Source organism: Syngnathus acus, chromosome 23 (genome assembly GCF_901709675.1).
Source record: "Syngnathus acus chromosome 23, fSynAcu1.2, whole genome shotgun sequence".
Taxonomy (NCBI): domain Eukaryota; kingdom Metazoa; phylum Chordata; class Actinopteri; order Syngnathiformes; family Syngnathidae; genus Syngnathus; species Syngnathus acus.
In genome coordinates, this window is record NC_051107.1 from 3172829 (window position 1) to 3200593 (window position 27765).

A 27765-nucleotide genomic window follows, 5' to 3' on the forward strand; every position below is an offset into this window, starting at 1 on the left:
AGGCACTCGGCATCAACCACGAGATGGCCATGGACCGTTCCCGGTGGAAGAAAGCCATATCGAGAACCCAGTCCAACCCAGCGGCGCCTGGAAAGCGGACTTTAAACCGATGATGATGATGATTCTATATTTGGCCCAAAGACCTGGTCAGTTAAAATAAATAGTACCCCAAAAGAAAATCTACAGAATCCTGCTCAAAATTGGCCACCTAGACTTTAGTAACAAGGTGTACTAGAGGTTGGCATATCTGCCTCACAGTTCGGGGGAGCAAACTTCAGCCTCGTCTCTTACATTTCAAAAACATGCATCAAAGACTATAAATTTGAATGAATGGGGAAAAACCTGAGTTTGAATGATGTACGCCAAAAGGCACGACTCGCCTCAAGGTTGGAACAATCCCTCTGAAAAAATAAAGATTGAACAATTTTGGGTTCCCAACCCACAGTTTGGGAAACCCTGATTTAGTACGTAGGTATGCTGGTGAGTCAACTGCTTAAGACCTTACTGTTTGACATTCAACCATCTTTGACACAGTGCTCTCAGTGGCATTGAGAGCTCTCGCAGAAGGTCACTCGTCGGGCCAGTCTTCTCTTCCTGTTAGTGCCCGCAGTGCTTCCAATGACCTTTTTTGTCATTTGTTCGCCACATAGCTGCTGAGTAAATTCCAATGAATATGACATCTTGGAATGATGTCACTGCTTTCGTAGAGCGCCCGGGGTTATTCCGGTTTTCTTGCACACAGGAAGACGACCCGTGCACCGGGCAGGATAGGAAGGACAGGCGGGTGCACTCATGGAGAATTCAAGTACAACATATAGGCTTAATATTCATAAATAACAAACATAATATCATCATGGGATATGGTGTGGTTAATATTGTGTGGTTAACTGAGAATATTAATTTAATCCATTTTGGAATAAAGCTGCAAAAAAGTAGAATGAGGGAAGCAATGTGAATTTTTTTTTGATTTGTGTTGCTAGGCACAGTTCATTGTGCCAACTACACTGTGGAACATCTTTATATATTTAAATAATAATAAATGACTAAAAATCGATGAATTTGTAAGGATAATACTAACAGTCACGAGTTAGAACTATGAGGAATCAGTAGTGGTGTACCATAAGGCACCATCCTAGGTCCCTTTAACTTCTGACTTGAAAAAAACATGCTAAACCAAAGAATCTCAGAAAAGAGCCATCTTCTATAGTGCTTGTCCGCATTTGGGTTGTGGAAAAGCTCAAGCCTGTCCGAGCCTAATAAATAAATAAAAATAAAAAAACCTTTAAGAATTTTTTTTTTGGGTTAAATATTAAAATGCCAATTTTATTCATTTAAGTTTGTTTCCGTGTGCCTCATCGCAAGCGATGATTCATACTTTGCACGAGTACTACCGTAAGCTGAATGTGTGACCCCCTTTTAACCTGCCTCCCTCCCGCCTCCTCGCTTTTCTGGTCACTATTAAAGACAAGAGTCACTGAGGGACACTCACACTGTCCACTTGTTGTAAGGATCTCCTCACTTTGCAGGATGCCGCGAATCCTCACACCAGGTAAAGTAATTCGAGCGCTTTTATTCCATCCTAATGCCCCCGTTTATCTTGTCAATTCCTCTTCCTAGTTTGGGTGTTACTGGCTGGAATAACGTTGAGCGGCAGACCGGCCAACGTGGCTGCGGCAGCGATCTGTGCCAACGGCCATGCCAGGTGCCGCGTCCTCTCGCTGGCCAACCTGTTTGACAGAGTCATTCAGCACTCGGCCAGGATGCACGGCCTCTCCAATGACCTTCACGCTAAGTTTGTAAGTTGTCATTTTTCATTATTCCTAAAATGCAAATTGTTTCATAGTTGGGCAAATAATTGAAATTTGTGATCTGAAAGACCTATAAGCGTATTCCATTGACTATCATTTAAATTAGACCTCACATAGTATTGTAGTCGAGTACTCCCACTTCTTTCCTCCGCCACCCATTGACATTTTCATGACATCAGACCTCTGATATTTCACTCTCGGACACGCACCGAGCAGGAGCAGTACTTCGTGCCCAGTGGGAATCACATTGGAAGGAGCAGTCGGAACTGTCACACCTCCACCCTCCTCACCCCCAACGACAAGGAGAACGCTCAGCGAATGCCGGTAAATGACGCACTCCCTGTACGTTTCATATGACTCGTCATTTCCAAATATTCAATTTGATCCAATTGTTATTTTGTATCTGCAGCGCGAGGAGCTAACCGAGGTGATCCTGAAGCTCCTGGTGGCGTGGAGAGACCCCCTGTGGCATTTCCACCGGATCACGGCGCACCAGCACGACCTGGCTAATTTCAGCTCGGACATGTCCCGCCAGATGAGCGATATGGTGCATGAGCTACGCAAAGGAGTCGAGAAAGTGGCCGAGAAGGTACCCCGCTAAGAAGAAAAGAAAAAAACTACGCTCAATTTTGATGTAATGGACTGTACGTTTCACAAACTCTTACATATGTGTATTGTGCATTTTTTTTCCTCTACCTTAGATGCAGACGCTGGGGATGATGAGCAACTCTGTCAGCACGCTGTCGTCCGTGGAGGAACTCCTGCCCCCGGAAAGTGGCGAGTGGCGCCTGATGAAAGACCACGAGCTCCTCTACTGCTTTCGCCGCGACTCGGACAAGATCCAGAACTACTTGAAGATCCTCAAGTGTCGCATCGTACCAGAGCACGGCTGCTGAAGCAAAGAACAGAAGAAACATTCGCTGAGTGGTTTTGAACTACACCGTTGAAAATGTTTTTGCACGGGATGTTTAGGAAGCAATAGTAAAACCCAAAGACTTTGACAACCTTCATTCTCCATATGATAAGCACAGATAAGGATTGTTGTTTGCGTATTTCCGTTTCAATGCATATCCATGAGCTATAATGCAATATAAAATGTTGGAACAAATCTTTATGCTCACCTTCTAATGATCCATCCTCCAATTGATTATGCACCATACATGTGATCAATAGTCATTGGCAGCCAAACGGGAATCAGATATAGATTCACATGTTTATTGAATGCCTTACATAATTAGAAAAAAAAAAGATGGTGTGTGATGGTGTGATCAGGATGCAGCAGCTATGTTGATTATTTCCGACCTCCCGCTGTTCTGCTCGACACAGGCGACATGGAGGGAACCGTCCCTGTGATACACACACAAGAAATTAGAGATGCGCACAAATGAAGTTGGTGATAAAAAGTACCTTTTCATGGTGACCACTGTATCAATGTTGTGGTGCTCATCGTTAGGCTCCAGGTCCCGAAGTATAATCTGTACATATTAATAAAAAAAAAAAAAAGATACGCAAATGGCTGCAGAAAGGATTCCATAGAAAAATAAAAGGTGAATTTGCAAATACGCTGGGGCTAAAGATACCTTGGCAAGCCTCTCCGGCTGCTCAGAGTCAAATCTCTGATAAATCTCCAGGCAGAGCGAGGAGAGTTGGCCTCCTCCACTCAGGGTGTGATTGCGGCGAGCAGGAAGCGGCAGTCCGGACGGAAGGAGCACGATGAACACCTCTGCTCCGGATTCATCCACCTGCTGCCGCACAGTCACAAAACACATTTCAGCTCCAGTATGTGATGACAAATGCGAACAAGTCAATATTGCTGGAATTCAAGAAGAAAACCATTTCAAAGTGTGTTAGTGAGAAAAAAAAAATCAGTGAGGATACCTTGAGCAGAATGTCAGAGGCAGACACATCCACTTGGACGGATTCTTCGTCGGAGACAAGGTGGTCCTTGCCCACCAACAAACCTGCTTGGAGGGCCGCACCCACCGCAATGACCTCATCGGGAGGCGCCGAGCTCAGGAGCTCCACGTCGGGGAACATGTCGCGAATCATCTGCTGCAGACGGGGGATCCGTGCCGAGCCGCCGCACAGAACCACCTGCCACAAGAACAATTTCAGCATTTATCTTAAGGTACAAATAAAGTCAACCATTATCGGATAAATGGTTATCCCGTGATGTGGATGTGTGTGAAAATGGGAGAAGGGGTGAGGGGGGACGTTACCTTGCTGATGTCGGTGGCGGAGAGTTTGGTCTGCTCCAGTAAGCTTCTAATTGGCTGGATGCTCTTGTTGAAGAGGGAGGAGCAGAGCAGTTCAAAACGAGCTCTGGGAGGACAGACAACAGTGTGGCAGTTATATAAATAAATAAAAAATAAAAATAAAAAAAAAAAGAAATCCATGTTTTTGCTCAGACCACATTTTTCACACTAACCTGGAGACATTGCAGTCAAAGTCAGTGCCATCGTGCAGGGAGTCCACAAAGCAATTGGCTGACCCAAGTGTGGACAGGGAGTGTTTGGCCATGTCGGCTCCGTTCATCAACTTGAGCATTGCGCGTGCATTCTCGGTCACGTCGTGTTTAAAAGTGCTGCAGCACACACACGCACACAAAAGCCGGGGAGGAGTTCAACAATCAGTTGTCTGCCTAAAAAAATGGACCTAACGATTGTGGCGGTACCGTTTGAACTCGGTGGCGAGATGCTGGGCCAAGGCCTGCGTGAAGCTTTCCCCGCCGATGCTGTGGTGGGTGTGGGTATCCAGGACGCGAAACATTCCTCCGTTCACCTGCAGCACGGTCACGCTCAGGGACGTACCGCCCAGTTTGTATACCAGAACATGGCTGCCGACATAATACAACCAATTACTGCTGTGGCATGAGCACCTAATAGCGACTCTGTTGATTAAAATATACACTACAAAAAATATTTTCTTGTGGACATGATGGGGAAAAAAAATGGAGTGTAGCACCTCTTTGGAGCTGAATAGTCCTGTCCGATGTTATAGGCTAAAAGAGCGGCGGCGGGTTCGTGGATCAACCTGAGGACATTGAACCCTGCGGCTTCAGCTGCCTCCCTGCACGGCAAAAAACTCCAATTAGCACAGAACCACACTAGGGGGAAAAAAACGAAGCACGGGTGCATGGATTTGACCAACCTCAGTGCGTGCTTCTGAGAGGGCCCAAATTCAAACGGAACGGTAATGACGGCGTCGCTCACATCAGAGCCGAGAGAAGACTGAGCCGTTTCTGGACAAACAAATATTAATAAATATACTTTTTTTTCCTGATAATTTGCGCATTGTTACCTTTCATTTTGTGAAATATGAGTTTGGCAACCTCCTCCGGAGCAATGTACTTGAGTTGTTCTCCTGCTGTAATCTCGTAACAGGGCTTCCCGGATCGGTTGACAACCTGTGCACAACACCAAATGCTCATAAGTGCACAATAAAACACTTTAGGTGGAAGTTTCCATTAACGGCCAAAATACTCACCTGGCATTTGGTCTGCGATTTATGAGCTTGCGTCTCTGCGTCATCAAAGCTGCTCATTGAGAAACAAGAAAATCACTTTATTGTGGCCTTAATAGTTTTTTTTTTAATAAAACCTTTTACCCTCATTTGACTTAAGCAAAGATGCTAAGAAAATATGCCGTCACCTTCTGCCCAGCACTTGCTTGACTTTGTCAACCGTGTTGGCGGCATTGCGGACCCGCCCTTGCTTTGCTGCAATCCCCACAAGCTGCAGAGAACCAAACATTTTTTGGAAGCACAAGTTTTAGGAAGCACATACTTTCATATGCTATTGTAAAAAAAATATTTATTGCCATTATTTTTGTGGAAATATTAGGCTTAGGAAACGAAAGTATATTCCAGAAAGTTTGGTGAAACTTGGTATCACTCAAACCTACAACCAAGTAACTTTGACGACAAAAAAATAACAATGTAATGTGTTTAAATGCCTTTTACCTGCTCATTCTCTCTGTAAGCAACCACAGCTGGAGTCACTCTATCTCCTGCATCGTTGGCAATGACGTCAGCCCGACCGTCCTACACACGTAATAAAATCAAGTTATTATAAACAAACAATAACTGAAAACACACCGTGTGTAACAAGTAGATACACACAACTTGTGTGCCTTTCGCTGGTAGTTATACAGTATCTATGGAAGTTAGCATGCTAGCATTTGTATAAAAAGTCGCTATTTATGTCAAAACAAACTACAACGGCGACGTACTTATGCGAGCGATGTAAAGATAACGCGAAGAGAACATTGCCGGAAAGAACTGACCTTAAATACCGCTACACAAGCGCATGTGTAACCGAAGTGAACGCCGATAGCGGCCATGCTGAACGAACTGTAGCCGGCATCACGTGGGCACGAGGCACGCAAACGTCATCCGGGTTAAGACTTTCTGAATAAAAGCAAAACGTGACGTTTATAAAATTACAGATTTTAGAAACGCCACTGTGAGTGTAAAAAAAAGCTCACATTTTCAAAATTTAAGTACAGAAAACAAAGTAACTATTCAAGGTATTTTTCTTTTGAGGGCCCAGTACTTGCCACCAATTCCACCAGAGGGCGCCAAAGCAATATTTATATTAGACATGGCTTGGGCCTGACCTAAAACTCCAGTGGAGATGACCTACTCAACAAATTGAGGCACATGAGTTTCCAATAAAATACTGCAAACAGAAAATGAATGGCTTGATCAAGAAAAATAAAACAAGCACAAATGGAAGTTCAGAGAAGTATCCATTAATGAACATTTAATGTCATACATTACTTGTGAAGACAGCAACATCGGTCCATGTGTCTCCGGGCTAAAAGGAGCACATTTACTTTGGGCCAAACTGCTATTAATAACAGCAAACACCGCACCATGTCACCACTTCTCCTCTACACTCTGCTGCTTTTCAACAGGGTGTCTTATTCCAAGGCAGGAAACTGTGAAGGTAAAAGGTGTCTGTGATTTAAATATCTAATTCCTAATCATATTCATTGATTAATAATACCGGCCTGCAGTGTGCGTGGGGTTTCTTCATAGACTATATGGAAGCGTGACGTCTAATCACAAAGAGCTGACTCCAGCTCTGGTGGAGAAAGAACTCTTCCGGGCTTGCTCTGCCGCTCAGGGGAAGGAGGCAAGGCTGGTGAGAAGACTCTTATCGAGCTCAGAAGAATAAAAAATTTTTTTAATCCCATCAAGTGCACACGCGTGGAGGCAATGTGGTCAGGCGTGGTGTAAATACATACAGGATATCGTTTTTAAAATTATATTAAAGCTCTTGAATTAAATTGCACTTCAGCGTTACATTTCTAAATGAAAATAAATATTTCCCTACAAAATATAGATGAGCATATAAATAGTACTTGGGCATCCAAACCTATTTAAAAGTTAATTTTCTGAGAAATGTAATGTAAATGACAAAATATTTTTATTTACTTTACATACAAATGGTACAAACACAACATGCGGTTTTAATGCAATCCAAAAAGACTACATGAACTGCTCATTTGTGCAGTCAGTTATTCTCCAGGGGGAAAAAAAAAAAAAAAAGAATATGTAGCAACACTGTGGTCTTTCATAGCCATTCTAAGCAATCAAGTGTGCTTATGTTGTGTGTGGTGTCACAGTGTTACTACCTCGGCGCCATTGATGACGCAGCCACCCGCGTCACAGCATCCGTGTCTCAGCCGCTAGCCTCCCATGTTCCTGTGGAGAAGATATGCCAGCGCCTCAGCAGCAGAGACACGCAGATATGTCAACTTAAACACGGTAACATATGCACTGATGTTCATCAAATTTGGACTTGGATGCTTTTCAAATTCCCCCCACCCCACCTTCCCTTTCTTAGAGCCAGAGTTGAGGGACCTGAGCAGCGAAGATCTGAAAAAGATGCGAGTGCTGGAGTTGAGGAATATTTTAGCCTCATGGGGAGAGGAGTGCAGAGGGTGCCTGGAGAAACATGAGTTTGTCAGCCTCATTCTGGAGAAGGCCCTGCTTCACACTCATAAAGGAGACCTGTGAATGACTGTACATGTCTCAAGCACAATCCAAACCTAAGAAAAACAGCTTTATTTTTAATTCATAGAGAAGACAATAGATCTATAAGATAAATACCAAACGAGAGAAAATCTGTACAACAGAATTAAAAGGTTCAGACTGAGATGTGATAAATTCCTCACAGAACTGGGGTGGAACGCTTCACTATGTCTCCAAGTCCAACAAATTCCACATCACATGGGATGAGTTACAGAGTTCTTTGTGTGCTGCTTAGTTTTTGCTCTTTGCTTTCTTTTTTTTGTTTGTGGCGGAGCTGGTGACGGGCGGAGCCGGGTTGACTGGTGGAGCACCCAGCTTCTTGGTTTTGGCCTTTTTTACTTTCTCCTTAATGGCATCGATGTCTAGCTTGCTTTCCTCGGGTGCTGAAACGGGAGAGGTGAAAACATCTTAGCCACACACCGTCAACCTGCATTTTTTTTTTTTGCAGCTGTTGCAATTTTAAGACATTACTACCTTTAGTTTTCTTCACTATGGGTTTCTCCTTAGGAGGAATAAAAGCTTTTTTCCTCTGCTCCTGCTTCTTGGTCAGGGCTTGAGCTTGCTTCACCTAAAAAAAAAAAAAAAAAAAAGTTCATCAGATGAAGGCCTCCTTTAAATAAAAAAAATTTAATAATAATTGACGCTGAAGTGCACTGGCCTTTATCTCTGCCATCTTCGCCATCTTCTTCACACTTGCTCGCAGGAAGAATTCACCCGAAGCCAATTCCTTGTCCACCTTTAAACAGGATAACAAAGTTGTCAATGATGACAGCTAAATGATCAAATTCAGGAGCTTTTGAGCACACTGACCTGGCTGTCTGGCTGTGGTGGCGGGAAGGGAGTGTACTCCTTCTTCACAGTCTTCTTCTTGGGTTCCTTCCGCTTTGTCAAATTCTTGTGTCGGAATTGAGGAAGGAAGCGTTCCCAATTCTGCACGCGGAGTTCGGGGTCTTTGGACAGTTCCCGTTTGATCATCAACGTCTGGCAATTGCAGCAGAAATATAATTAAAAATAAATCATTTGGTATAACCGTTGCATGCATTAATTATTATCTTTGGTGCCCTCAGCCCTGGGTTGAGCCAACCTTGGCAGTCAAACCCAGAGAGAGTGATATCTGTCACAAGGGTCAGAACAAGGATGAAAAAACATCTTCATCAGGCACGGACAATTAATGGTGTCAGGAAATCAGGCAAGCGATCGCACCTTTATGTTGTAGATGGGATGGATGTTTTTCATCGTGTCCATGACAACTTTGCGCACCTGAACAAGATCACACACAAAAACTTTATAGATCATACAATAATTGTAAAATTACTTTACATGACGGGAATGCAAAGTGCTTACCTCCTTTAGTCCATTGAAGGGTCCCAAGGCTGACACAGTGTTGCCCTGAACCATCACATAGCAGTTGGTCAGCAGTTCTAAAGCCTGGACAAGACAACAACATTATTATTAACAGAGGTTGCTTCGGACATCCAACAAATATAAGGACTCACTTTCAAGGTGGAACCTTTCGGGCCAATAAGACGCTGTCTCCGCTTCACAAACCGCTCCCTGTTCCTCACCAAGGTCCCGATTTTAATGATGTCACACGCCACATCGTCCTGTAATATCCGTACAGCCTGGTGGCGAAAGACAATTGCATGCAAGTAAAAGACGCCAAATTTCATTGGCCATCTCGATAGGAATATTCACCTGTTCAAATGGAACGCTTCTGGCAAGCAGCTTGATGAGATCCCTGGCTCTGATGATGACGTATGGGTCATAGGTTTTTTTAGTAGTGCAGACAGTCATGCTTCCCTCAATCAGGTCGAGGGAGGCTTTAATATGCTGAAAAGAAAGGGGTCAACCAAATGAGCACTGCGACCATTTTGTGACATGAATTTTATGCGGCATACTCACCGTTTCTCCCAAAGCCTTCTCCACCAATGGCCAGCAATCTTTCAGATAGGCCTCTCTGTATTTTGGGAAGAGGGTGGCAAAGCTGCTCTCCTCCAACATACCGCGGGGGTTGTCTTCTTTGGTAAAGGCCTCCTCTTTCCAGCCATCGGGAACAGTCAGCAGATCGGCTTCATCCGCTGTGTGACAGAAATCAAATTCATATGTAAAGTTTGAGACTACAATCACTTTGTTGTGGATAAAATGGCCAGGAAAGTTTTAATTGTGATGGTTACAAGACAAATTAATCATTAAACAAAAAGACATCTCTAGAACGTGATTAAAAGGACAAACATCCTAATTTAATTCTTAACGAGCCAAATGATGAAATAAACGACGCAGCACGTTGCTTAGTATTAGCGTCGGTGCTAAATCCTACACGCCTACCATTCAACGTGTCGACAAGCATTAAGAATAGCAGTGATTTAAACTCTTAGAGACTTTTATACTTTACTTTGACAACATACGACAGAATAAAAGTACAACTTACCCGGCTTTTTTTCCTTTTTGGACTTTTTCCCAGCTTGCGCTTCACTCACGCTGTCCATTGCTTTTCTCAGACGGAAGTGACGCAAATGTTTCTTCTTCGTTTTGGAAGGTTCATCGCAAGCGTGAGGCTAACGTGCCTACACTGCTGCCACCATTCGGCGACATATATTATGCAGCAAGTATTAATTTACTATGAGACTGATGACACATAACCTCAATTTCAACTACTCCCAAAGAAATGGCTCACTTTTGACTAACTCGTGGCCATTCAAAGACCTGGAAAGGCAAATAAGGAATTCATTTAGCCAAGTAGAGCCTAGATTTGTATGAATGAATAAAATACAAACATAAGTGACAATTTCAAATTTTATTTATGTTGTCGCCGTGCATGAAAAGCCATAATAGCTTTGGTTGCAATCATTGACAGCACTGCTAATCCCAAAATACCCACTAACCCTACCACAATGGAGATCATCGTCAAGTTCTCGTTCCCTGCAAAAAAAAGTGAACATTTCATTCATTCAGCAGTAGATGTTGCATATTTGGGTGATAAATTGTCCAAACATGAGACTGACTAGCTGATCAGAATCTGAGAAAAGTTGAGTAACTCACAGGAAGACTGTTTGACTCGTGATGCCTCCCGACTGACAATGAGAGGCCCAGCAGACACCACAGCAGCTCTTTTCGAGTTTGGTTTTGTGCCAATCATGTAAGTGGCCGCTCTCTTGGCGCGCTTAGGGCCTGTGCAGTTCTATGAATTTGGAGGAAAAATATTCGATTATTTCGAGACGTTAGCTAGTGTAAATGAATTGAGAGAACTTCAGTCCTTAGGGGGGAAAATGCTGAGACAGAAAGGAGACACAAAGACATATCTACTACTGTGACCAAGTTGAATTACCTTTGTACAGTTTTCTTTAAGTCCACATATGCTAGCCAAGCAGTGAAAATAAAGTGGCAGCTCCTCAGGCATATGGAACATCTGCATGGCGAATCTACTTGTCTGAGCCACGCCATTCTCAGACAGCCACCGGAATGTGTGGTCGATGGGACAGCTATGGGGAACAAGTAATCAAAGTGAATGCACATTTCTCATCTTGGGACTTGGAATTCCCTCACCCATCCTCCAGGAAAATCCCCTGAACGTCATTCTGTGGGTCACTGGTCTCTGTGGCCCAGCAGGACTCCACGTGCAGCAGGACGTTGGCGATAAAAGAGACATTGGCGTCCAAGGCAACCTGGAAGTACAACGTGTCCTCCGGGCCCATGCTGGCAAATTCGTGATAACTGCTTCCAAAGTACTTGTCTCTGAAAAGGTCCATGGTCAGTCCGAGCTGTACGGAGGTGTTGAACTCCACCAGCGAGTAGGCATTGAACCTACAGCACAAAACAGCCGAGTGTGTGTGCGGTCGCCTTTGTACAAAAGCAATGATTAAACGCTCCCCTTTAAACTAAGCGTGCTTCAATGTCAAATGCGACTCACCATTTCAAATCAACGCTGACATGGGCGTTGCGAATATAATGCAGAGGGTAGACGCACTTCCAGATGACTTTCAGATCCCGCCGGCTGATGGCTTCCTCTTTGGTCAAGGAGACAGCCAGTGTGTTTTGGAACTCAATGTGGGTTTTGTTGATCTGGGAGGAACATCAAGTTTTTACGAATCATTTTGTTTTCAAGCCACAGGAAGTCCAGTCACTCACCCGCCTCTTTGTCCCACATTCAAAGCCGTGTCGAGGAGTGCGGAAGTGGAACAACAGCCCGCTTTCCTCCACTTGGCAGGTGGCGTTGTTCAGCACCACCTCGACCTTCCCGCCGATGTACGCAATCAGGTACGGTCTGGCCACGCCGCCGGTCATCACTTTCTCCAGACACTCACTGAAAATGCCTTTCTCTGTGAAGACGGGTGCGTATATTATAGGTCAGCATCAGATGAGGAATGATCGGACTTTGGGGAGGTGAATCAACTGGACGATGACGGTGCTTGCTTCCTTTTAAAGGTCAGATTTAAATTTGTGCCCCCCCCCCATAGCAAGAAATAAGTAGCATTAATGAAGACAAACTTGCAAAGCGCACTGTTATGAATGGTTTCCATTACCGTTGCAGATCGGGCGGGAGGCCACTGGTGCCTGAAGCACGGCGCTCACGTCATAATAGCCCATTTTGCATGCGCAGTCGAACGAACCCAGAGTGTTGATGCATTGAGAGTTATGTGGGCACAGGGCGCGGGTGGACGACGCGCAAAGATCTGGACCTGAGAGAACAAAAGCATTGCATAAAAGTCAAGAGAATTAACTGAAGTTAAGCTGATCGGTCTTCTCCTACCATCCCAGTAAATGAGTCCATCTCGAACTGAGACGTAAGCATTATCCCGGGAATGAATATAATCCATGTGGAAGTGAACCGGCAGGGGCATGTCGTCATCCTCGTGGGACGCGTCGAAAAGCATGATCGTAACCTCCGTTTTGCTCGTGTCGGATGCAGGATCCATACCAGTCACTTCAACGCGGATTGGAGGACGGACTTCCCTCAAGAGTTCCAGCAGCTGTAGGACATCAAATGAACAGCCAAATAAGCATAATGTGTTCACAAAAACAAGAAGCATGTAAGAAGCTGTGATGTCTCACCAAGTTTTGGATACTCTCCACCATTATAGTCGTTGCCTCTGACAGGTCGTCATCCACATCATCAGGCAGAGGGCCAGGCACGACCATTCTGAGCACATAGATGCCTTCGGCTGCAGAGTAAAACAGAAAAGCACCCATCAGGAGTTGCACAAATCTGCCACTTGGGGTGCATTTGGGATTCAGACCTTGGTCTTCATTGATGGAGTCAAGTCCCACACCCCGTACAAGGAAGCCGTAAATTGATTTATCGACCGTGAAGCACAACATCGTACGTTCCGACATCCACCGGCCGTCGCACTGCTCCCACAGATCCAGGACGTACGTCTTGCCAGCTTCCAGTCCCGTCAGTCGCAGCTCGGTCCGGGTCAGATTGTCCGTCGCAAGGGTGCTGCCGTTCTCCAGGGACAGTTTGTATAAAAATGAAAGGGCTAAACTGGATGTGCCGGGAATCCACAAGGCGACAGAGTCGTTTGTGTGGTACCGCAGTTCTAACACACCACGGGGTCCTGGAAAGCAACACAATGCAACACTGGTATACTTTTTTTTAGTTCTGTAATGCTGCTGCTTGCAGCATACAGAGTACCTGTGTGTACTGGAAGTTTCTTGGTGCTCATCAGCACGTCATTGCCGCACAGCGCGTCCACTCTGGCGTGGTAAAGGTGGCACGGCAGCAGCCCTTCAACCATGTAGTCAGTGGTGAGTGTAGTGCCCAGCAGCGTGTCGTCCTGGTAGACCCTGAACCTGGACACGGACGAGGCGCCGCTCACTTCCCAGCTAAGCGTGTAGTTGTTGGAGCCGTACGATGTCTGACGTAAGGCCTCGATTCTGGAGTGAGCTAAGTGACAGAAATAGGTGTCATTTTTTCTCTTTAGAGTTTTAACTGTGGCAGAATGTAAATCTCACCAGTATTGCCATCGCTCTGAATCATTTCACTGTAGCGGGACTCCATGGCGACTTGGCAAACCGTCTGCAGGCCAAATTTAACCTTGCTGCAGGGCTGCAGGCCAGACAAGGTAAAAACAAAGTCCTCCGCCAAGAGCCAGGTGGGCACCTCCTCCACGACGTGGTCCGTTCCGTTGAGATGGAAGGCTGTGAGGAGGAAGAGGGAGAACCAGAGGTCCTCTGGCACATTCCAGGTCAAAGATATGCTGCTGCTGTTCCACAAGCTGACCTTAAAGTCTCTGGGAATGTCTGGATCTAATGGGAAAAGATCACAAAACCTTTGAGTAATTTTTGCTTTGAAGCCAAGCTGCAGAACTAGCTAAGCTTGGTTCAAGCTGTAACTGTATATAGCATGGTCAACAAATTCTAATTACCAGTTAAAGCTGAGAGGCAGGTGATAAGGAAATTGGCGTCAGGGTCCACGCACACCACATAGAGAGTACAAGAGTTCAGGGAAGTGACGCGAAAGCGATTGTCGATGATTTTGTTCTTGCTAAGCAAGTTATAGGAGCCCCGGTCAGCTTGGTAAAGGGTCACAGTGTGGCCGCTGCCGGGAGGAGCTGGTCGGTCCACCGTCCACGACAACATCAACGTGGCTGGAGAACGGGCCTCCACCTTGACGGAATACCGCAGCGTGTGACCTGGAATGGAGACAGTCAATCATCAAACGAATGAAAAATGTGAGATTCTGTTCTGGCATTTGAAAACAGACAGATTTCATTGGTTTGTTTGGTTAGATGAAAATGGGCCATAAAAATGATACTAATTGTTGCATTTTTTTTTTTTTTTACCAAAAGCAAGGAAGAAGTTTTCATCCTGAAAGAAGAAGAGTGTGCCATTTTCACAAGGGAACGCCTCAGTGGGATCCAACAAATCCAGGACGATCTACAAACAAGATTAGGTTATGAAGACAACTTAGATTATTATTAATGAATTTTATGAACGATCCCAGCACCTGTGTCGCACTTGTGGGAATTTTCTGGGGTTTCTGTTGGCCACTGACTTTGGTTTTCTTGGTACCTTAAAAACAAACGGTGACATATGGGAATGGATAACATTAAGAAATGAATGGGTTATAGTGCGTTTACCTGGGGAAACGGTTAAAGTCCACGAGTGACGAGTGCCTGCGTATTCGAGGGTCACTTTGTTTTCTACAGATGGAGGGACTGTTAAGGACACCATTTCGCCCTTCATCCAGAGTTTTTTTAAAGATGTGTCATTTAGCCACAGGTTGTCAGAACTAAAGAACAAAAAAGTATTTTTTAGGAATAAAACGTCTTATTTTTTAGTTAAGCACTGAAAGCAGACCAACTAGACAGCAAATTATGTAAATAAATACAATTAGTGTGCCAGCTCTTATGGGGATAAAGTGAGGGAACTGAGCTTTAATGGGAATCCAATTTAAAAAAAACACTTTACCTTTGCAGAGGGTTGCCCAAGTCCATCCAACAAATAGAGAAAGAAACGTCACCAGTGCGTCCTGTGAAAGGAAAAACAAATTGCTTTTCTATATAGTGTTTCTATAAGTTATAAGAAATTTGAAATCGGCGCCATTGTTACCAAATGAGATGGCTTGAGTCAATAGGGTGAAAAAGACTGGAAAGTCAAAGAAATTCCTGCGGAGAAATCAGAGTCAACAAGATAGAAACATTTCGATTGTTAAATCGTATTTTCTTACATTTTGTTCTTCGTATTTCCAGCAAGGAAATCGCATTTGTTCGGTAAAATGTAGGCTTTGCTGAAAGATGAGGCCACTAATGAGTGGCAGGTGAGTGGTGACGTCAATGCCCGACGCTTTAGGACCCGGAAGTTAAGTAGTCCTCGCTGAGTATTGTATATAATTATAAAAGAGTGAACGTAACTAAATAAAATTCTATGTGTAAAAATGTTTATATAAACATTTTGTCGACATAAACCTTGTTTTCCTGATTTTTTCTGTGTCTCAATTTGAACGTCTCAATCCGGGCGTCACATGTAACTCATACAGTGGCCTGTAGGTGTCAGTGCTCACCCAAATGTAAGCCTGCAGTTATCGTTCAACATCTGCTTTCATGTCACATTATATTAAAAAAATGAAAACGTGTTTGCCGATCAATTTCCTTTAGGGTTTAAGCATGAGCAAGCAGAACCAGGGTGTAAATCAAAACGAAAACATCATTTAAAAAAACACAACAGCTGTGCTAGTACTTAAAATACAATTACACACTTTATATCTAAATAAATTAAAAAAATCTTAGTGTCTTATACAGGAAAAATAGTAAAAGGCCCAAACATGGGTTGGCCTATATGAAGCTTACTGCATAAATGGCGCCAGCTCCCATTGCATGCAAACTAACTACATTAGGCAAAGTAAAGACGATGTGTCCTCAATCAGAGTGGAGCATTATACAGTGCTTGTGTCCAGGGTCCAGTGAACAGCACTGTGCACAAGTTACACAGAGCAACTTTTGTTGAATTAATTTTAACAAGTAATTGGAGTCACAAGTCTGTGGAGAGTTTGAGGCATCAGACTTGTAGGGAGATTTGTCTCATCATGATCTGAGCTGAGTGTGTTGGGGAAAAAAATCGACGTTATTTGGCAAATATGAGGAGCTGGACATATTTGCTGCTGTTGTGCACAGTTTGTTTGGTGCTAACCACTGGAGAGGCGACAAACAACGATGATGAGGTCAACCTTATCAGCTTCCTGAGAGGCATCTACGCCGGACTCTTGATGAGCGATGACCCGTTCGTCCTCAACACAGACTTTGGGATAAACTCCATTGCAGGGGAGAGGCCTGACGTCCTCTCGTTCACAGAAGAAAGCGAGGACAAACGTGAGGACAAACCAGTCAAGGACAACAATGGAACTCCGGGACCTGTGGTGTTGACCAAAAACGGGGCAATCAAGGGGATTACAGCAGATAAGGCCCATATTTTTTATGGGGTGCCATATTCAGACCCCCCAGTTGGGGCTTACCGCTGGAAGCCCCCCAGACCTGTGAGTCCGTGGAAGGGGGTTTATGACGCCTCCTTCCCCAAGGCGCCGTGTATGCAAGCGTGCAGAGGACCAATTGCTGCGGAATGTCCAAGAAATGTAAGAATTAGCTAATTATATGAGTAGCGGTTAGCCCATCTGGCTCACAGTGATAAAATCTGGGTTTGAATCTTAACCGTGTTTGTCTGTCTTCTGACATATCCCGCTTAGGTCAGCGAGGACTGTCTTTATCTCAACATCTTCGTCCCCCGGGATGTGAACTTTAGCCCGCCGCTGCACAGTCCACTTCCCGTCATGGTGTGGATCCACGGTGGGGATTTCATCGCCGGCTCTGCCTCCAAGCCGCTGTACGACGGCCGCTTCATGAGCAACTTCACCCACACTCTTGTCGTAAGCGTCGAGTACAGACTAGGTGAGGAAGTCTCACGGCCCATTTTATATCCTTGACATAATTAAATCATTAAAATAATGTGTTTATAGATATTTGACGCTGAATGAGAATACATAATGTGCATGCGTGTGAGAGCTATTATTGGAAAATGGCGGTAATTATTCCATCTGCCGCCGAGGCAGAACACATGAGCAGTGATACGTGAAGGTAATTTGGCAAATGGCTGCCACGCTGGAGTCAATTTGGCCAACTGTGATGCTGATCACGTGGCCCGTATACGACCTAAAGGTGCGTTCGGGTTCCTGGTGTCTGGCAAAGACCCCAAGACATCAGCCGTGGGAAATTATGGGATTCTGGACCAGCAAGCAGCACTTCTTTGGGTCCAGCGGAACATTGCGATGTTTGGAGGTGACTCCAGCAAGGTGAGTCTCAATCATCAGCTTTAAAGTTAAATACAACTGAGCTGTACTTGGTAGTAATTCTTTCATGTACCACTAGAGGGAGCCCTCATTGTTTGATAGCAGTAATAAACACATTTGCTTGGCCATGGGAATGTTTCGATTCAACAAAAATTCTTGTTTTGGTCACAGCACAAAGCAGAACTAGACATGAGTGTAAAAAGTAGCGTATGGCTTTTTGCATCAGGTAACATTATTCGGAGAGAGTGCCGGTGCTCAGTCTGTGAGTCTTCACCTGATGATCCAAAGCAGCAAGCCTTTGTTCAAGCAGGCAGTTTTGCAGAGTTTGCCTTTCTCCATCCCTCTCAAGACCAGGTCTGTATCATCTCTCCCACACTAAAACACTCTGATCCAGTTTGGGCGTTTCATTCTATCTCTCAGACATGACGCCCTGAAGCTCGGAAAGGACTTTGCAAAGAAGACCAACTGTTCCGTTGGCGACATTGTCTGCTTGCTGTCGCTCACGCCACAGGCCGTCCTGGAAGCGCAGATGAAAACAAGTAGGATGATGTGCAACACCAACACCAGCGGGCGGCCCACACTTTGCAAACTCAACTGTTACATAAGCGGCGCTCGCGATTTTGTCATGAAAAACACAAGTTTTATCTTGATTTACGGCATCCTGCCAAGCCAAATAACTCCTGGGAGGGACCTTGAAAAGAGCAGTTAGCCTTTTACGACTATAGTATATCTTTCTGAGGTGTGATAGCCCTGAAACTCAAAAACAAAAACCAGAAGGTGCTTTATCAAGAGTGTTTTTTTGTTTTTCCTGTCTGACCTTATAAAAGTCTGGCATCAAATCCCTCCATCTTGTGTTTTTCCCTTGTGAACCCAAGGTTCCAAACTCGTGAACCCGTTCCGGTTCCTGGAAGTCTTCGAAACGTGGGGTCCCTTCATTGACGGCGAACTCATCCTGGAGCAGGCGGTCGTTGCCTTTCAGAAAGGCCACTGGCACAAGGAAAAACCGGTGCTCCTGGGTAAGACACACACACAGACACACACACGCGCGATTCATTACTGAAGCTAGAAAGCGAATTCCCCTTGCTTCTCATTATAACGCCGCACACTCATCACAAGAAGTTCGTACTTGAGCCTTTTTGCTTTCTTTTCTGCCTTCCCCCTGCAGGTACAACCTCAGAGGAAGGCGTAATCTTTGTTTACGGCGTCTTTAACAAGCCCGTGTCTGCCGTGGAGTCCATCATGTACGTTACGGCCATCTTCAAACAACACAGCCTCCGGATCCTGCACAAGTACCTGCCTCTCTACAGAGACTCCGATCGGAGGGATATGCTGGCTCAGGTGAGAGCAAGATGAAGCCTTGATGCTAAATAAAAGAGGATCATTTTTGTGTTCTTCAACTTTGAACACAAGCCTCATTGCTTATTGTGCAATTATTTGCAAGCGTGGAGCTATACGCCAGCCAAATGCGAAGTGAGGGAATTACAGAGATTGAGTATAATGGACGAAGGCATCGTGTTTTTTTAGTTTTTTTATTGGCCTAATGCGAGTGTGGGACATAAACGCGCTCACCTATTTGTTTTTATGCTGAGAGAGACACTGATTGCATTGTAACGCTTTGTGGAGACACTTTGGTGCACTTTATTAGTTGATTAATCATGGGATTTCTCAGACTTGCACTCGAAATGGAGAAAGTCAGGCCTAAAAAGACCACAAAATTAAATCCCACGCCATTTTAGCATTTGAAATAAAACAGAAATCTAAAAATCAGTGCAGTCAACCGCTTGTACTTTAGTAAAGAATGTGTCTTCCTCTCCATTAGGAGTGCAAATACCGTATGAAGCAAGCACTTAAAACGCAATGACTGAAAATACGGCTCGGAATATGAGCTATGCGGTGAATGAGAACGCCCCCCCCCCCCCCCCAACAGACATTAAAACTCTGATGAGGAAAGTCACTTTAAAGCTCTGCTGCGGGGCGCATTTAATTAAGCAGAAGAGACAATAATGTATGCAAATTTGAATTTGCCAGCTCGTAGAAAGAAATCGAGAAGCTCATTCAGACTGAGCCCAGTTGTATGTAAGTAAGGATTTTCATTCATTTAGTCAAAAAAGTGGACGCCTGGGTATCAATAAGCCGCCATTAGGTCTTGGACAGATGGTCGAGCATTTGTGGATCAACGGTGCTTGGGGCTGTGATTCGTCCAGGAAAAAAAAAAAAGGTCACACATCCAAAAAACTCAACCCTCAGTTGGTTATTGACTTTTTTTTTTATGTCTCTCGGACAGTTAAGTGAATTTCATTGCTTTGTACTGGAATCCAAAACATTCAATTCACTTCAATTTGGTTGTGTCAAGCCAAATTTGTCCCATAGAGAGGATAAAGTGCAAATTAGATGCACGTTAAGGATGTTAAAAAAATGCTCAACTGACTTTTTTTATCCATGGTTGCCAGTTTTGTATCCTCGTCGTTTCAGTCTCCCGCCTACAGAGGGCGCTAAATCGCCAGCAGCTCAACCCCTCCCTCCCCCTTCCCTTCCATCATTAGTATGGAACTGGAGGCATTGAGAGGCTGCTACCTGCATGGGAGTCACGGCGTTTGTCTGAGATGCAGCCAGTCACTTGTCTGTCATGAGCACCCCACGGTGGCGGGTCATGACCTCGGAATAATTAACAAAGCACAACACAAGGCGGAATAGCTGGGACGTTTTATAAGACCACTCTGAATTATCCACATATGCAATGCATAAATTAGACCGGGTTCTTTTTTTTTTATGGTAAAAAGTGTCTGGAAATAGGAAGCTTGCAGGATTTTCTTTTTCTCCCTCTGTGATGAAAGTTCAAGGTGCGCACGTCGGGGAGGTCGTCGAGGTTAAGAGGTGACGCGTTTAGTATTCACCGACAGTTGGGGCCGCAGCTGGAAGACGCGTTCACACATGCGCACATACTTACGTGCCTTCATAAAGGGCGCTTCTCCAGAGGATGGGAGGGGGGAGAGGTCGGCAGAAATGTCAGCCAGTTCGCCACAGAGGAGGTTGATGTGGAGAGCTCAGCACTTTTTTTTTTCTTCTCTCCCCTTCACTATTTCTGCCCTGCAAACACGATGGAATTGGATCAGCAAAATTTGGCAAATGCATGTAGGACACAGAAGAAGAAAAATGACTTTGAAGGGCTAGGTTACATAACGTCATCCCAGAAATGGAGAAAAGTAACAACGTGTGAAAATAAGTGAATCCGTAGGTGTGTGAATGTCTATGAACAGCTATGTGGGTGGAGGTTCCAGCTCCGGAAAAAAAAAAAAAAAAAAGAAAGAGGCAAGGAGATAAAAATAGTTCCTATATTTATTTTTGAAGTTCAACTCAAGAACGAAGGTTCCGAATTTGTGTCTTCTTGTCCTCATTTTAGATCGTCACAGACTTTGTCTTCCTGTGTCCATCGCGGAGGTCGGCGCGGGCCGGCACAGAAGCGGGAAGCCGAGCGTGGATGTACGTATTCGACCACGTGACGTCGGACCCGCGCGTCTGGTCGGGTCTGACTTTCTGCTACCGCCACGTCTGCCACGGCGGCGAGTTGCCGTATGTCTTCGGTTCGGCCCCCGTGGCCAACTTCACCCTGACGCCGGGCGAGAAGCTGCTGTCCAATCGGATGCTGTGTTTCTGGGGCGCTTTCGCTCACACGGGCGATCCGTCCTCGCGGGTCGGTCAGACGACCTTCTGCCGGGAGCAACGTCTGCCCGTGTGGCCTCGCTATTCGGACACCAGCGGGTGGCTGCTCATGAACCTGACCCTGCGCTCCCATGCACAAGTGGAGACCAGGAGCCATGTGTGCGACTTCTGGGACCACCTGGGTATTTACTCGTAGACAAAATACAAGCGGAAAACATTATTTGTGATAAAAAAAAAAAAAAAATCCTCTTTAGCATGAAAACAATAAAATACACAGCGAAAATTCCAACGGAATAAATTTTTTTTTGGACATCAATTTTAAATGAAGTGTTCCGTTCACTCATATTTAATTTACGGCAGTGGCGCCACCAATCAAATTTCGCGACATGTCAGTTTGCCGCATAAACTCATTTCACGCCGTTATTTTCTCCCGCCTGCAATGAAAAGGTTATAACGAAAACACATTTGACTGCAAATGTGTGCGAATAATTTTATAGTGAAGTTGTCGACTACCCGAACAGCAGCAGCGGGATGCTAAGCTTTTTGTTTACTACTACAAAGATCACGTATTGAAATTCTGCAGCTGCTTTGAGGACCGGCCGATTTTCCCACATAAAGAGGAGATGGCCTAATAAACTAACTTTATTTCAAGGTCCATAAATGCCGCGGCCTGAGGGGCCCGCGCCTGATGAGCGGCGCCGTAACATTTAAGGTCGGCCAGGTGCGTTTTCATCACTGATCACTGCTCGATTATCAGGATGGGGAGGCTCGAGAGGAACCCGATAAATGGACCCCACCGAGGGCGCATCCCCGAGCGACTCCAAATGGATTGTTGTCACCTCTGCGCTTTCACTAATGGTGCTTGTTTTGGAAAGTGCGTCCTTGCTCTTTTTACCTCCATCAAGGAGGAACACAAGAAAGGGAGGAAAAGGGAAATTTGAAGCTGTGCACTTAAGAGTGGCTTCACCTTTAAAGTACATTTGAATTAAAGTGAAAAATGAACTTGATAGAGAAGGTCAAAGGCTTCTTTGCTCAAAATCTCAGTCCCAGTTAGAGGTTCCATCTTTTCGACACATATGGAGCACAATGAGAATGAAATGGGAAATATTCACACTTGACTTGCGGAACAAGATGTCTGCACACGGAAATATTTTCACACCTGACTGCGGCCAAATGAATCGTTCCAAGCTGACTTTTTTTTTTTTCTTCCAAAACAACAGCATCTATTACGAATACAAAATGATGGGGGGGGGACAGAAGCCTTCTTTAGAATTTTGACAAATAGTATTTTTTTTTTCTTCCACTTCCAGCCTTTTTTTTTTTTTTTGTCTTCAGCCTTGAGCATCTATCAAAACATATTACAGTCATGCGTCGGCACAGCGGCCCCCCGAAAGTGAGCAGCGCAAGGACCCCGCTAACGTCTCAAGGCTGTGTGACGTCAAAGTGCATTCAAACACTTCCCCGCAAACAAGACAACATGATGACGCATTTTTTGCTAGTCGCCGCCAACTGCTACACAACTAAACAAACAATTCCACTTCAATAACAAAACCTTTTAGCTTTTCCTGTCTGGGCAGTTTTTTATGTCAACAACAGTCTCTCTTTGTGACGCCCAAGCCGACCGATCGCTCTAACGCGCTAATCATCTTTTATTCTCATAAAACCCCCGCCCTGAAAATATTTGATATGTGATCCATCGTTTGGGGCGAGTCACCCCGCCTTTGAAAGACTACCCGCCGCGCCATTACGTTGTCATTCGATACATTCACGGCGCATTCGCACGTCGCCTGGAGCCGAGATATTATACTGGTGGGAAAAGCAACAATGTCAACTCCCGCCCAGTTGAATTGGTTACAGTCATGCATTTAAAAGACAGATCAATCTACTCGAGCAGAAAACGCGCCATCTGTCCGACATAATGGATTGCAGCGCAACAATGTCATGCGCAAAGTCACTCTGAGACAGACGGCATCTTTTAAAATGCCTGGGATTAACCCTGAATAAAGTTGGAGATGTTTTAGGAGGCTTTTCCTGGCATGGGTTTGAATCCTGGCTGAGCTCCACGATTGAAAAGGTGGGGAGGAGTTGAGCCACCGTGTTCCCAAGTCCCTTCACACCTCAGATTGTGTGAAAGAGGAAAGACAGACACACACCTGAGTCCATCCGTCCTGCCTACCTCCACGCCACCTGCGGATATTGGACTCGGCACAGAAGGTTTGCGCCAACATTTTTCCCCCCGCGGCGCCCTCCCTCGGGATTGAGTGACGGCAAGAGGGAAGTTGGCGAGGAGGGGAGGGGATTTACTCCAAAATGTTCAAACTGTTTCCATAGCAACAGCCTCAGGAAAGTTTAGCAGGTACGAGGCTCAGCGAGGGCCGGTCGGAACGCACCGCTCGACGCTTGCTGACTTTAATGAGACCCGGGCGGAAGTTTGATGGAGGGCTGTCACGGAACGTTAGCGGCGCGCAACTCCTCCGGGGATGCGCCGCTGTGTTGGGTGGCTGACAGCAAAAATAAAGCGTGGCCTGACCTTTTTGGAAGAGTGATCTCCACTTGTCATGTGTTATTAAGCGATGCGGATATAGCGACACGATGGAGAGGTAATTACAAGCAAAAACACACAATGTGGATTATAAGAAACAAAATACTAAAATGCACCATGCTCCGACCTGCTCGTCAGTCAATGTTCCAATCTATTTCTACTCAAGTGAAACATTGTCGGAGTCGGGAATGAACAAGACGCACGGCGTGCACCCACATGCAAAATGCTTATGTTCATACACGGAACACATTTCCATATTTTGCGACTATCTGCCTGACTCCTAACCACCCACAGTACATGCATCAGCACCCTCCAACATGCGGTGACAGAGTGTGTATATATTATCTCGGGGGAAGGGGTGGAGGGGGGGATACATCACCAACAAAAAGGCGCACCAAACTCCTGACAGGTTCAGTAATTGCATTCAGCGGATCATAAAATTGCACGAGTTGCATCACTCTTGCCCCGGTGGCAGGAGGCGGCGGCGAGGGGATGCGGCCCCCGAGTTTAAATGCACGGCGCATTTTGATGCGGTATTAATTAAAAAAAAAAAAAAAAAAAAAAAAAAGAGGGGCGCCCACATGCATAACAATCCGCCACCTGAGCTTTCCCAAAAAGTCTACTCTATGAAGAGTTTGCGGGCATTTATTACTTTCACCTCCAACCCGACAAGCTTCGAAACTCTATTAATTGCCAGGGTGCTCGTCCGTCCAAATACACGGGACACACATGGATGTCTCTCGGTCTACTTAGCAAGTCCATCCTCGGAATTGCACATTTGTTTGCAGTGCACGACTTTAACCAGAAAGCAATTACACCGTTCGGAAATACTCGCGTGCCTTGTCTTGGCTCGCTGATGGCCAGAGTGGGACATTAAAACGTATCCCGGCCAAAAGCTTAAACATAGTGCCGCTAACTGTGCCACCTACATTTTACAACTCGTTATTAAAAAAAAAAAAAAAGACAGTCAGGAGAAACATCTGTGGCACGACATATCTGCCCAGTAAGGACTGACTTGGCAAAGTATTACAATTGTGGACTAAAGTGGAACTTCTTTACCTCTTCTTTTTAATTGCACTGCACTGCATCTCTTCCACTTGAGCTCAGTGCTGCCTCACGTGTAGTGGCGTAATGTGGTACTACACTTGACTGATAGAAACTCAGTAAAAAAGTAAAAATAAAAATGTTCTGTTATTTTTGTTTTTTTTAGAAATACATAAGAGACATATAGTCCAGAGTTAACAAGCCTTTTAACGTCAAAATAACTCAGACTGCGTAATTGGTTGCTGAGTTTCGGTCCTCAACAAGCTTTTCAAAGTCTTTCTCGGTCACAATGCGGATGACAAGACACAAGCAAAGCCGTTGAACAAAGGCAATTTTTTTTTTGTGTTATTCACTGAAGAGACAAAAAGAGTTAACTGACAGGCAGGGACAAACGGCTGAGCGTAGACTCTTCAGTCAAAGATAAAAAGAATTGCAGGAGCGAAGCCTCTGGAATATGTGTTGGTAGTCTTCAAAGGTAATAAAAGACCAAGGGAAGTAGTCTAAAACCTATTTCACAATCTAAACACTCTTCTGTGCACTTTAAAAAATAAAACCTCACTGAATGTTTGGGGGTAAAAAAAAAAAAAAAAAAAAAAAAAAAAAAAAAAGAAGTGGATGGAACATTCAGGCAGTACGCCCACACGTGTTTTGTCATTCTTTGAAGCTATTTCATAAAACAAAGTATTTTTTCCCCGGAACCTTTTCAGTGTTGCTATTTCCATGGCAACCGCATGTACGGTAGCCGTGAGCTTTCTGGAAGCGGCTCAGATTACACCGAGGGTCACAGTGGAGTGGCGCTGAGAAGGGCAAACAAGAAGAAGAAAAAACACACTGGCTGAATTTTAAAATGCATGCAGAAAAAACGTACTTTATGAAGGACCAAAACTGCCAAAATAAATATGTGAAAATAAAAACAAATGTGAAACTAATACCTAAAAACCTATACATTTATATTTAATTGTATTTATGTATTTGTTAAGTATTCATTTCCACATATTTTTACATATTTTTTAATGTTTGTATATATTCTTACTTTTATTTTGCAGTACATATTTCTTGCTGTTTTTGTTTACATATTTATTTAATTCAAAATTTCAATTATATTCTTTGTTGTCTATATTTATTTTCAATTTCACTTCTATCTATTTATTTTGGATTTTGGCAGTTTTTAAGCTGCAATGCAGAAGGAACAGTTATTCAAACGAGGAGGCGTGTCCACCAGTTAATAAGTCCCGCATTGATTTTTAATTGGTGCAAACCTACGACTTCCCCGATGTTACCTTTCTATGAACCTTTATCCGTCGACAACGAAGCTGCCTTGTATCCTAGCAATCAAAAGACCCATTCCTCTAAGTGGCACTCAATTCAAAGCCTAAGGACATGAAAAAGCAGACCAACGCATAAGATGGAGCCGCCAGCTTTTCCGCTAACAAAGAGGTTTTCTACCTATGCAAGGTGGAGGAGAATTTATTTTCCATTCTCTTTGAGGAAATAGCAGGGAATCATATTTTTCTTTGATAATCTGAGTCTCTCTCTGAAGTCTCAGCCGAATGCTCTCTGGGAGTAAAGACCCCCCCCCCCCCCCTTTTCTGTGTCATTAGATAAAGTGAATAAAAAAACAGCGGCAGATATGTAATTTCTTTTGCTTGATTGGACGGATAGTTAAGTCTGTTTGGTCTTTTGAGTCGGCTCTCCGGAGGGGAAGCGGTATGCATCAAACGTTGGGAACTTAGTGCTTCAAGAGTTGGCTTGGAAATTGACTTCTCCAGCCGCGTGTCTGACCAGTGAATAATACATGCGCGCATTTGTACAAGAGACTTGGATGCAAACACACAAAGGAGAAGTCCAACGTCTATAAGAGATGCGAGCAGAGACGGTTTTGCCCGACAATGTGTCGCTGGAAAATTGCAGCCAGTCAAGTAAAGCGAAATATGATTCAAAACATCTTGACATGTCAATAGATGGCATCCGTAGCGAGTTCAGTTCAGTCAGAGGTGGCGATGTCAATTAAAGTGCCATAAAAGGTTATTAAATGATACCATGGACTGATTAGCATAATTGGGATGTCCTTCTATATTCACTGATCAGCATAATTAAGGTGCCCTTTTATTTGCTTGCTGCTTAATATCAGACTACACCAGCCTTTTGCTTGCGACATCATTGATGCAAGATTTGGAACGTTAAAACCAAATACGAAAAAAACCCAAGATGAATCATTTTAAAGCTTAGCTTATTTTAGCTTAGCTTAGTTTAGGAGAAGCCTACTCGAATATCTGAAATGTATTTGTGGTGAATCCAAATTAAATAATTAAAATTGTGGATTCTGTCTATAACTCTATAAACAAATTTGCCCAAACATCAACTGGAGGAAGTAAAGGCCGTGGCTTGACAGTCTGCTAATTAGCCGCTACTTTGGGTTCTAATTATCGCCGTGCATGTCAACATCACGGGTCTTTCCATTACATTGTCAGAATGTTTTGAAGGATGCTCGCCTCACTCTGCCGGTGCTGACACATAAATGAATGTAGTAGAATGGAACTATTGACATTATGCGGGGTTTGTACTTGCTTGTTATTTCCCCGGAGGATTTTTTTTTTGCCTGAGCCTGCGCCGCAAAGACCTTCGTGAAATTGCTTCGTTTCTTCATCTCCGTGATTCGGAGGTCAAACGAGACTTGCAATTACAAGTGGGCTACTGCAAAAGTGTCCAGAAGGCAGTAAAATCTTAAGCTAGGCTAGCTGTTAGCTTACCTGGCAACATTTGACGTTTTCCCTTTCATGCAAAGAGAATATTTAATGTTAGAATGGGAAAATGGACGTAGAAGTTTTCTTTTGCTCGCTCACTAAGACGCCGGTCGCTCGCAATATCGGTTTTTCACCTGCGAGTTGGCGTTG

The 27765-nt window shown here is 44.5% G+C and overlaps 6 protein-coding genes across 6 annotated transcripts; 3 read left to right on the forward strand and 3 right to left on the reverse strand.

Annotated features, from left to right (window-relative positions):
• The first annotated feature begins 1503 nt into the window (after positions 1 to 1503).
• Positions 1504 to 2878, forward strand: prl2 (prolactin 2). The gene is made up of 5 exons (XM_037243603.1): positions 1504 to 1549; positions 1618 to 1796; positions 2025 to 2132; positions 2218 to 2397; positions 2510 to 2878. Exons 1-5 carry the CDS (start codon positions 1528 to 1530, stop codon positions 2702 to 2704), a joined length of 684 nt encoding a protein of 227 aa, XP_037099498.1. The 5' UTR covers positions 1504 to 1527; the 3' UTR covers positions 2705 to 2878.
• A 124-nt stretch (positions 2879 to 3002) lies between these two features.
• hspa14 (heat shock protein 14) lies at positions 3003 to 6214 on the reverse strand. The gene is made up of 14 exons (XM_037243601.1): positions 6092 to 6214; positions 5769 to 5849; positions 5459 to 5541; positions 5295 to 5343; positions 5109 to 5214; positions 4959 to 5049; positions 4773 to 4877; positions 4483 to 4644; positions 4237 to 4392; positions 4028 to 4130; positions 3687 to 3902; positions 3389 to 3553; positions 3216 to 3283; positions 3003 to 3155 (listed from the first exon to the last, which is right to left on the reverse strand). The coding sequence occupies exons 1-14, from the start codon at positions 6146 to 6148 to the stop codon at positions 3077 to 3079; spliced, it is 1521 nt and encodes a 506-aa protein (XP_037099496.1). The 5' UTR covers positions 6149 to 6214; the 3' UTR covers positions 3003 to 3076.
• A 407-nt stretch (positions 6215 to 6621) lies between these two features.
• Positions 6622 to 8437, forward strand: cdnf (cerebral dopamine neurotrophic factor). The gene is made up of 4 exons (XM_037243604.1): positions 6622 to 6756; positions 6827 to 6954; positions 7439 to 7580; positions 7660 to 8437. The coding sequence occupies exons 1-4, from the start codon at positions 6684 to 6686 to the stop codon at positions 7830 to 7832; spliced, it is 516 nt and encodes a 171-aa protein (XP_037099499.1). The 5' UTR covers positions 6622 to 6683; the 3' UTR covers positions 7833 to 8437.
• krr1 (KRR1 small subunit processome component homolog) lies at positions 7862 to 10362 on the reverse strand. The gene is made up of 10 exons (XM_037243602.1): positions 10276 to 10362; positions 9750 to 9925; positions 9543 to 9677; positions 9344 to 9469; positions 9192 to 9275; positions 9051 to 9107; positions 8658 to 8828; positions 8506 to 8583; positions 8322 to 8415; positions 7862 to 8230 (listed from the first exon to the last, which is right to left on the reverse strand). Exons 1-10 carry the CDS (start codon positions 10331 to 10333, stop codon positions 8079 to 8081), a joined length of 1131 nt encoding a protein of 376 aa, XP_037099497.1. The 5' UTR covers positions 10334 to 10362; the 3' UTR covers positions 7862 to 8078.
• Positions 10363 to 10622: 260 nt separating this feature from the next.
• LOC119117013 lies at positions 10623 to 16628 on the reverse strand. Its single transcript, XM_037242932.1, has 19 exons — positions 16513 to 16628; positions 15399 to 15454; positions 15258 to 15318; positions 14927 to 15078; positions 14794 to 14858; positions 14630 to 14723; positions 14213 to 14479; positions 13800 to 14093; positions 13480 to 13731; positions 13082 to 13402; positions 12897 to 13006; positions 12595 to 12814; positions 12368 to 12523; positions 11973 to 12163; positions 11755 to 11906; positions 11391 to 11648; positions 11173 to 11326; positions 10887 to 11025; positions 10623 to 10766 (listed from the first exon to the last, which is right to left on the reverse strand). Exons 1-19 carry the CDS (start codon positions 16533 to 16535, stop codon positions 10642 to 10644), a joined length of 3090 nt encoding a protein of 1029 aa, XP_037098827.1. The 5' UTR covers positions 16536 to 16628; the 3' UTR covers positions 10623 to 10641.
• Positions 16250 to 21598, forward strand: LOC119117014 (cAMP-regulated D2 protein). Its single transcript, XM_037242933.1, has 8 exons — positions 16250 to 16914; positions 17026 to 17227; positions 17495 to 17628; positions 17852 to 17979; positions 18046 to 18164; positions 18501 to 18641; positions 18791 to 18963; positions 21026 to 21598. Exons 1-8 carry the CDS (start codon positions 16423 to 16425, stop codon positions 21479 to 21481), a joined length of 1845 nt encoding a protein of 614 aa, XP_037098828.1. The 5' UTR covers positions 16250 to 16422; the 3' UTR covers positions 21482 to 21598.
• The last annotated feature ends 6167 nt before the right edge of the window (positions 21599 to 27765 follow it).